General features: G+C 47.3%; 1 protein-coding gene across 1 annotated transcript; it reads left to right on the forward strand.

Annotated features, from left to right (window-relative positions):
• Nucleotides 1-3,166: 3,166 nt before the first annotated feature.
• Nucleotides 3,167-8,481, forward strand: FITM2 (fat storage inducing transmembrane protein 2). The gene is made up of 2 exons (XM_081149475.1): nucleotides 3,167-3,449; nucleotides 5,268-8,481. The coding sequence occupies exons 1-2, from the start codon at nucleotides 3,277-3,279 to the stop codon at nucleotides 5,881-5,883; spliced, it is 789 nt and encodes a 262-aa protein (XP_081005601.1). The 5' UTR covers nucleotides 3,167-3,276; the 3' UTR covers nucleotides 5,884-8,481.
• The last annotated feature ends 1,308 nt before the right edge of the window (nucleotides 8,482-9,789 follow it).

Genomic DNA, 9,789 nt, shown 5'->3' on the forward strand with positions numbered 1-9,789 from the left:
TTTAAAACAGACCAAGATCACTGTCAAAATAGAGACCTCTTTTCTAATGGAAATACTCACATTTTTTTGTATTCTGCACCAGGAGAATTTAATCTTATGAAACAGTGGCATTAGAATGTAATGTGTTTGTAAAAAAGAAAAACTACTTATAGAAGGCAGCAAAAACTTACATTTCCTTTTACTTAACCTCCAGTTTACATATATTCATGTTCAGCCTGGCCAAAGCACAATTCTAACCTCAGATGATTTCCATGCAATCAGTCCACAATGCCATCAAAATAAAGAGACAAGTAAAAGCGATTTTCAAAAAAATAAAAAAGCAGAGTGTTTATTTGTCCAAGAGAAACTCAGACTTTGAGATAAGTTCTATAACCTCCAAATCCTTGTAACAAAAGCAACATACATATGGGGTTTGCTTAGGCAATTACATTTAGCATTCAATAAGAAAATGTTACTTTTTTATAGCAAATTTTTCCTTCTAGTTCTCCATTTCTGTAAATTCGAAGCCATGTGCTTCTGTAAAGCCTGACTTTAAGAAAACTAAAATATAAAATTCTGAGCAAAGGTCAAAATTATGATAATTTGAAAATTTTTAAACCTTATGTAATGGACTTTTAAAGCAGCCAATCAAAGTTTCTCTCTCTGTCTCTCCCTCTCCCTTCCCCTCTTTCTAAAATCAATTAAAATATATATATTTTTAAAAAACGTGGGAAATTGTATATTTAAAGGATCTTAAATCTGAAGTTATTAAACATGGGAGGTCCCAACATCTAGACCCATGCTTGGTGCATGGTAAATGGTTAATAAATGCTGATTGGTTGAATAAATTAATGATTATCACCCCCACTAGATATCAAGTTCCTTGAGTGCAGAAACCATATACTTCTAACATGTATTTATTGAATAGATAAATGAAGGAATGAAAACCAACAATTAGGTAGTGCCAATGGTCTAAGGCAAGGCAGAGCCCTGATATTTGTGGTCCTCTATCACCCTCTGGTGGGCAAGTGCAGAGCATCTTCCCCCAACGCCTTAAAATCCAGTGTAGTGTTTTTCAAACTATAGAACCCCACCCATTAGTGAGTTGTAAAATCAATTATGTGGGTCATGACTGGCATTTTTAATTGAGTTTATAATTGAATAGAAAGATATCAGAGTGCCTTATACAGAGTAAAGGCAAATTCTATCATGAATTGTCATAAAGCTATATTTATAGCTATATCTATGTATCTATTAGCATATATATTCATTTATATGCTACATATATATTTTGTGTGTGGAGTGGATCACAACCAGTGATTTGTTGATAAATGTTTAACAACTAGCTGTCTAAGGGGAAATGTATAAGGACATATGTATGTAAGTTTGTTATAAATTTTTCTTAATGTAAATAATATGTAGTACATAGTTTAAAATAGTGAAATAAACAATTCTTTGTTGTGGATTCTACATAGCTAAATGATTCTCACAGAATGCTCCCATTGATTTTTGCTGGACTCTTGTATCCACAGCCAACCTATAGTTTCAATTCAACCATGTTTTGATAAATGGAGTTGCATCCCAATCTAACAAAGCCCTGATTTACAGCACTGGACACTTTCCCTAGTGTAAATACTCCCAACATGGCTGTTGTCACCGAACCTGGAGTTAGGAAGAGTTGCATCTGGGAATATGATCTTATTTGGAAACAGGGTCTTTGCAGATCTAATTAAGGATCTCAAGATGAGATTACCCTGGGTTTAGGGTGGCCCCCTAAATCTAATGACTAGTGTCCTGAAAAGCAGAAGGAGAGAAGACACACAGAGGAAAGAAGGCCACGTGAAGACAGAGGCAGAGATTGGAGTTACAGCAGCACCTGGGGTTTCGAATGTAACCCGCTCGGGAAGCCCGATCGAGTTCTGAAACGTTGGGAAACGAGGGACCCGCAGCCCACAGCTGGGCCTCAGGACCTTGCCCTGCGTGGAAGCCGTGTGGCATGTTCGACTTCCCAGACGGGTTCGAAAACCGAAGCATTTCCTCCCTGGCTTATGGCGTTCCTAACCCAAAATGTTCGGCAACGGAGACGTTGGAAAACGGAGGCCCGCTGTACACAGGTACAAGGAGCGCCAGGGACGGACAGGAGACACCAGAAGCCAGGGAGGGCCCTGGGGATCCGTCCTCGGAGCCTCGCGAAGGAGCCACGCCTGTCCACAGCTTGGTTTCAGACTTCTGGCCTCCAGAACCGTCAGAGAGTAAATTTCTGTGCTTTAATCCAACCAGACTGTGGTAATTTGCTGCGGCAGCCCTAGGAAACTGATACAGTAGCAAAGCAAGGACTCCAGCCTGGGAAACGCTGAATTAGACATCCAGCCGCGACAGGGATGCGAGGCTTCAGCTCCCCGAGACGCAGTGACGAGCCTCCGAAACCCTCACCCCCTCACCGGATCGCCCTAAGGCCCGACCTCCAGCATTTTTTTTTTTTTTTTTTTTCAGAGAAAGGAAAAGAGAGGGAGATGGAAACATCAATGATGAGGAGTCATTGATCGAGCCCGCAACCCGGGCATGCGCCCTGGCTGGGAACCGAACCCCGATCGCCTGGATCCCAGGTCGAGGTTCAACCGCTGAGCCACGCCCGGCCGGGCAACCTCCAGCATTTTTTACTTAATACAAGGAGGTGTTTTAAAAGTGAAAATAAATTTAATAATTTAAAATTTAAATTCAATCATTGTGTTACGCATTTATTTTCTAATGAAGTTTGATCTCATGTCCCTGTACCTGGATCACCATCATGAACCTCGAGTTCATATACTAACTCTGGGAGGGAGTGACCTCTTCTCGTCTCCCTATTTTACAGAAGAGCAAACCAAGGCCCAGGTGGAGGAGGTGTCTCCAAGTCTCCACGAGTGACTAAGTGATGCCGTGACCACTGTTCTAACTCCTACAGTGCTACATTTATTCTTCCTGCCTCCAGAAAAGACTCCCCCACGCCCCTTTTCCCAGACCAGAGCAGGACGCGGAGGCTCAGGTTCGAACCGCCCGCCGCCTGAGCGCGTCGCCCGCGGCGGGACTGAGGGAGGCGAGAGGAGAGGCCGGGAGCCGAGCCAGGAGTTGGGAGCCCCGCGCGGCGCCGAGGCCGCCGATGGCCAGGAGGGGGAGCGCGAGCGCTCCTCGGGGGTGGGGGCGCCGCGCGGGCGGTGCGCATGCGCCGGGAAGGAGGCGGCCGTTCGGGCCTCGGCTTAAGGCGAGACGGAGGCCGGGAGCGCGCGGGGCGGCGGACGGTGGCCGACGAGGTCCGGCATGGAGCACGTCGAGCGCTGCGCGTGGTTCCTCAGGGGGACGCTGGTGCGGGAGGCCGTGCGGCGCTACTTGCCCTGGGCGCTGGTGGCCTCCATGCTGGCGGGCTCCCTCCTCAAGGAGCTCTCCCCGCTGCCCGAGAGCTACCTCAGCAACAAGCGCAACGTCCTCAACGTGTGAGTGCGCCCCGGGTCCTCGCGCGTCCCGCCGGCGCCGGGGGCTGCCGCCTGGCCCGGGGGCCGGGTCGGTGGACGGGGAAGCCCTGCCGGTCATGACAGCGTCTGCGCGCGTGTCGCGACCGAGGGGCCCCGCTTAGCTGGTGTCCCTAGCGTGCGTGCCCCCAAACGAGACAGCCCGCGCTTGGCCGGGCGGGGAGTGACGAGCGGGGTTGCGGGGCCTGTGTGTCTGTGTCTGGGGGGTGCAGGGTGGGAGGCGGCAGAGCCCGCCTGTGTCGCCGCTTGGCACGAGAGTCGGCCCCGCCCTGGGGGAGCTGCCCGCGCGCCCGCCCCACGCCGCCGCCGAAGCGCGACCCCGGCGGGGACGGCCCGTGCCCACCTGCCCGTTCCCGGGAGCTCCCGGGACTCCGCAGCCGCTGAAGGGCCGTGGCCGCGACCCGGGAGGGCGAGCGGGCCGGGCGTCCCCTCAGCTCCACCCGCTCGCTCCTTTTGCTTTCCTTCTTTTTTTAAACTGGATTTTACGTGTATTGCACAGAAACACTGCTGTCGTAGGTAAGCTCTGAAAGGTGAAATTTCTTCCTCGACGTGGGCCTAGGTTCTTTGGAATCACAGTGTCGGCAGCGTCGCCCCCAATCAGCCCAACGCCTGGTATCTACTTAAAACCCGGGTGTCTGCCCCCAGCAGCTCCGGCCAGTGCCCGACAGGCCTGGGCTCTGGCAAGACCTCTGAGTGTTAGTCTCAGGGAAGAGTTTTAGGACAGGCCCTTGAGTGGCGTTTTAGAAACCTTTGGGACCCAGGAAAGGGTGGTTCTGCCCTTGGCCCGCCTTCCTTCCTCACCCACCCTGGAGGCTGGGCTATGAGAATGGATTATGAGAGTGGGAGTAGCCCCCGAGTGTCTTGGAGCTGGTCCCCAGGTCAGCCACCTTTGGTGGGGGCGGGGGGGGGGCAAGGCAGCTGCTGCTTTATCTGGCCTGGGTGGGTTGGGAGCCAAGCAGCCTGGCAGACGAGTCCCTGTTGTTTGCCAGTAGCCAGGGATTCTGGCATTTTGTTCCAAGCCTCTGTGCTAGTTCATGGAAAGGAACTAGTGAATCATCGGCTCAGGAAGGGATTTTAAAAAATCGTACGGTTCCCTCAGTTCTGTTTGACAGCCCAGGAAACAGCCCTAGAGAAGTGTGGTATCAAGTTAAGTCAGAGTCAGGATTTGAGGCTGGATCTTCTAGTGTGAAGTCAGGCTCTTTTCCGAGATCATTTTCTGCCACGTGGGAAAGAACCACGGGGTAGAAAAAGCGTGGGCTTTTGGACTGGCCCGTGGTTTAATCTGCGGGTTGTGTGAATGTGACCCTGGGCAAGTTATTAAACTTTTCCGAGCCTCAGATTCTTTATCTCTAGAATGGGGCAAATGATACCTTCCTCCCAGGGAGTGTGAGCACTCTATGGGAAAGTGAAGGTAGGTGAAAGCTCTCAGCATTTGGTGGATGCCCAGTTCTTATGACTTTCCTGAACAGATAGCGTAGTGCTTAAGATCACAGATCGTAGATTTAAATCCCAGCTTCATCACATATGATCTCCACTTTAGGCGTGATACCTCTCTGTGCCTCAGTTTTCTTGCCTGTAAATGGAGATAACAACAGGTCCTACCAAATAGAGTAGTTGAGGATTAAATAGTTAATACACTTAAAGTACTTAGTAAGTTGTTATCTGTAGCTTTTATCAACTTTTCTCATTTTCCCTCCCTTGAGAGTCTAGAGACCTGATTCCTGACATTGTTTCCTCTCTACCATGTTCCCTCTCTTCAATTCCACTTTCCTCCTCTGCCAGGTATTTTGTCAAAGTGGCCTGGGGCTGGACCTTCTGTCTCCTCCTGCCTTTCATTGCCCTCACCAACTATCACCTGACGGGCAAGGCTGGCCTGGTCCTGCGACGGTTGAGCACTCTGCTTGTGGGCACGGCCATCTGGTATGTCTGCACAGCCATCTTCTCCAATGTTGAACACTACACAGGCAGCTGCTACCAGTCACCAGCCCTGGAGGGGATCAGAAAGGAGTACCAGAGTAAGCAGCAGTGCCACAGGGAAGGAGGCTTTTGGTATGGCTTTGACATCTCAGGCCACTCCTTCCTGCTGACCTTCTGTGCCCTCATGATTGTGGAGGAGATGGCTGTGCTGCATGAGGTGAAGACCGACCGAAGCCACCATCTCCACACCGCCATCACCACCCTGGTCGTCGCCCTGGGCTTCCTGACCTTCATTTGGGTGTGGATGTTTCTGTGCACTGCCGTTTATTTCCACAACCTGTCCCAGAAAGTATTTGGCACCCTGTTCGGTTTGCTGGGTTGGTATGGGACATACGGGTTTTGGTATCTGAAATCTTTTTCCCCAGGACTTCCTCCCCAGAGCTCTACTTTGAATTTGAAGCAAGACAGTTATAAGAAATAAAAGAAAAACACAAGGAACAACAGCAGGACAATGGCTAATATATTTTTGATTTATTTTTCTTAATTATTTGACTAAATTATTGATTCTACATCAGAGAGGAAGCTCACCGGGCAGTTTCGGTGGGTGGTGGTGGAGTCTGGGGAACTCATTCCCCAGATTGTTCTTGGCGACATCACTCTGTGTCACAAGCACCACCATTTCCAGTTAGGCACTTTTTGTCCCTGGCAAGACTTGACCTTAATCTGGACTGTCCCTTTTGTCCCTAGAGGGCACTAAGGCTCAGTGACAGGGCAGAATCAGGAAAGCCTCTTCTGTGTGGCTGAAGGGGAGGCCAGGGCCTCAGGACTCATCTGCTGTCATCGTTCTCTCCCTGATTCTAGTCATCTTTTGTTTTAATGACTGTTATTGCTATTATTTAACAGTATTTCCCTCTGGTCAAAACAACCAACCATGGCCTGAAAGACATTCTGGCTTTAGCATTTGTTTCATCCGTGGAATGTTAAACATTGCAACTGCCTTGTGATTACCTACCAAAACACTTAAACTGGAGTCCCTCTGCAAATGAATATTGGATGATTTTCATGTAATGAACAGTGAGTGATAATTTTCTGTTGTGTTGTCTATTATATATTGGTGTTTGGAGCAATAAGGTTACCTTTTTTCCCCCTTATATTTCGAATGAACGCTTTATAGTTTTTAATAACAACTATGGCATTTGTTCTTTGTTGACAAAACTCCTGAAAATAACTCACAACTCTGCTGCTGCACTTTTGCACATGTGTGTAGATTGCTTTGAGGGTTTTTTTTTGGAACACTAACTTTTTATGAACCAAACTCTTGGCTGATGGTATTAAATTCCACCTTTGAATAAAACCAGAAATTAGACCTTTTAATAATAATGATGAATTTTAAGCTGAATCAGAGTAATTTTATAAAATGTGTAATTGCACTGAAACTTACCTGACCACATATTATTGGTATAGACTGACCAGTGCTTCAGAGTGATATGTACATTGATCAGTCTGCTGTGGCCCAAGGCCATTTTTACCTTTGGATAGATTATGATAAGTCAGAAGTGAAGGAGAATGCCTTCCATTGCCTCTGATGGCAAGAAACTAAGCTGTTTGAGAAGATGTCCTTATTAAATGGTGGCGTGACTTTGGCCTTACCTTCCTCTAATCTGTACCACCATCAGAGGCAAACTAAATCTGGGCCTATTCTACTGGTATTGAAATCACTTTTTCTGTCTCCTTTGCAGCCTTTTCTCAATTTCTCACCTTGATATTCTGTGGTCTTGACTGTGACAGTGCTGGGAAGGGTTAGAAATTCTGTCACCTCCACCTCACAAAGGCACAGTTATATGCTCTGTGAGGGGAGGGGAAGGGAGCTGTCTCCTTAAGCCTTTCAAGCTGAACCCCTTGCGTTTTGGATAATCATCTTTGAAACTTCTTTGACTCCACACCCCTCCAGTTAACAGCATACAGATAAGCACTACACTTGAATGGCCTAACTCAAGTTTAGGTTATTAGGCACTTGAACTCTGGAAAACCTTCAGGGTAAATTGTATTTCATATTATGATGTATTTAAAATATGTAGTTAGTATCCCCTTTGTATCCAGTTGAGCTGCAAGTTACCTTATATCGATCAAAATGTGAGATGTGCCACCTTGTACCGAAGTAGGGGGTGTCACCATGGTGGTTTGGGAGCATTGGCCCCATGAGATTATTTTTGCCCTGTGGAGTGCAAGTGGGGCGGAAGTGGGGGTCGTGTAGGTGGCAAGAGCTTGTGGAAGGGACTGAAATCTCTCCAAAGTTTCATGTTCAGCACCAAAAGGCAACAGGCACAGGGTGACTCCAGAAATTCATTTGTCGCACTTGAATCTCTAGACATTTCTCTCATGTGGGTCTGATTCAAACACAGCATTCAATTAACTGCAGAAAGTATCCATGACCTAGCCTTGTACATTGATTAGTCTCCTGCTGCTCCCTGTTCATTCTTAGCACCCTTGCCTTTTTCTTGGGAGCATGCCCTCCGTCTGTATGTGAGATAGTCTGGGGCAGCTGAGTTTGGGCTTAGGCAAACTTGAGGTGTGGGTTCAAATGTTGGCACCACTGCTGAGAGCTGTCTGACCAGGATCAAGCCTCATCTTCCTATGTGTAAAATCCCGATGCTGTTAGGATTCAGGGAAATGATGCATGTAAAATGCCCAACTCATGCAAAATCCCCCACCCCTTTTTCTTGACTAAGCCCTTTAAAACTTTTTGGCTCCTCCAGAGAAGGCAGGGAAACTAACATCTTTTGAGTGCCATTTGGGGTCTGTGTCTCCTGTTGAAATAGTCTTTTATTTTTTGAAAAGTGTCTGTTGTCCCAGGTGCTGAACAAGAGGCTTTGGGGCTCACCTGTGATCCCAGGATGCCACCATTCTTGTTTTGCCTTTCCACGTTGAAGTTCGTTCACTGATGCCTCATTTCCCATGTGCATCTGTCATAGTCTGAGTACCAGATTGTATTTAGAGAATGGCTCTTGCCACTGTTATATACACACAGATCGTGTGTGTAAACAAGCAAATTAAGTAAATTGGAGATAATGAAATAACACATTCCAGCTTTTCGTGTGTTCCTTTCTCATACCCTTAAGGAAGTCCACAACCAGTAAAGCTCAGCCCACTTTATGAAAGTAGCATTAATGCTTTGTTGAGCTACTCATTGTATATAGAGTATTTCATTGCTGTGGTTAATCTTGTTTTTTCTCCTGAGTCCTGTAAACTAAATATATGTTCAGTCATACATTTCTTAGCTTGATTTACTCCCCCCTCCACCGTATCTGTGTCTTGGAGTCCCGGCATCTGGATCAGCCAGATTTGGGAGCAGTTTTCTTGGCAGAAGGAGAAGAGGTAAGCCTCATGGAAGTACCACCAAAGAGCAGTTACAAAGTTCACTCAAATGAGGCCAGCTTTGAAAGTGCCTCTGAGTTCCTCTTAGTGCCCACTCACTTGTCAGCCTAACCTACTTGGGCAACTCCAGGTAGTGTCTGTCGAAAGCTCAGTGGCTCCAGGATTAGAATTTCCTCACACAGGAAGACTTCCCTGTTCAGATTCCTTCAGTAACAATGAACCCTTCTTGAGTTTATACTGTGATCCAGGAGCTCAGAAGGATGCTAGACTTCCTCCCTCTTGGACTTTGTGGCCCAAAGTCAGTCCTTTTGGAGCCTAAGGTGTGTGCTGGGATTGCAAAGGTAAATTTGATACACCTATACCTTCGAGGAATTTTCACCATCAAGTGTTCTGAGTGCCGGTTAAGGTCAGGGCATGGAAGCATAGAGCAATAGACAACCAGCTGTGCTGGGAAATGAGGGAATATTTTCACAACCTGACAATTCTTTTGAGTCTTTAAGGATAAGGGGGCATTCAAGCAATTAGGCAGGTGCCCGGGGACACATAGCTGTGCTGCCATGATTTTTAGTCAGACATCCCTTCTCAAGAAACCTACTCCCATCATTTTCAAAAGCAATGGAGACAGAAGAAAGGCAGACTGACAGGACTGTCGATGGACATGATGGATGTGCCTACTGTCATGGAAAGAACACATACCTGGCTTCGAGCTGGGTTCCACCACTGCTTTTTCTGCATCTCTAAATGACGTTGAATCAGTCACTCAGCATCTCTGGGTCTCAGTTTCTGTATCTGATAAGTGATGGTAGTGAACCGAATAACCTCACCAGCTCTTCTACTCTATTCTGTTTCTTTGTGCTGTTTGATGAAAGGTTCTTCTCAAGCTGGTTATGACTTTTATTTTAGGAAACAACATGAAAAGAAACTCCCACTCAGAGCTGAGGTGGCAGCTAGTTTCCTGGTGAGTGAAGAGGAGCGGACCTCTGGGTGCACTTGATCACACCCCCCTTTTTCT

This window comes from Miniopterus schreibersii (assembly GCF_964146895.1).
Source record: "Miniopterus schreibersii genome assembly, chromosome: 10".
NCBI classification, from domain to species: domain Eukaryota; kingdom Metazoa; phylum Chordata; class Mammalia; order Chiroptera; family Miniopteridae; genus Miniopterus; species Miniopterus schreibersii.

Coding starts and splice junctions, on each gene's coding strand:
- FITM2 (XM_081149475.1), top strand. CDS start 3,277: ATGGAGCACGTCGAGCGCTGCGCGTGGTTCCTCAGGGGGACGCTGGTG. Junction 3,450..5,267: donor AAGCGCAACGTCCTCAACGT/GTGAGTGCGCCC, acceptor CTCCTCTGCCAG/GTATTTTGTCAAAGTGGCCT.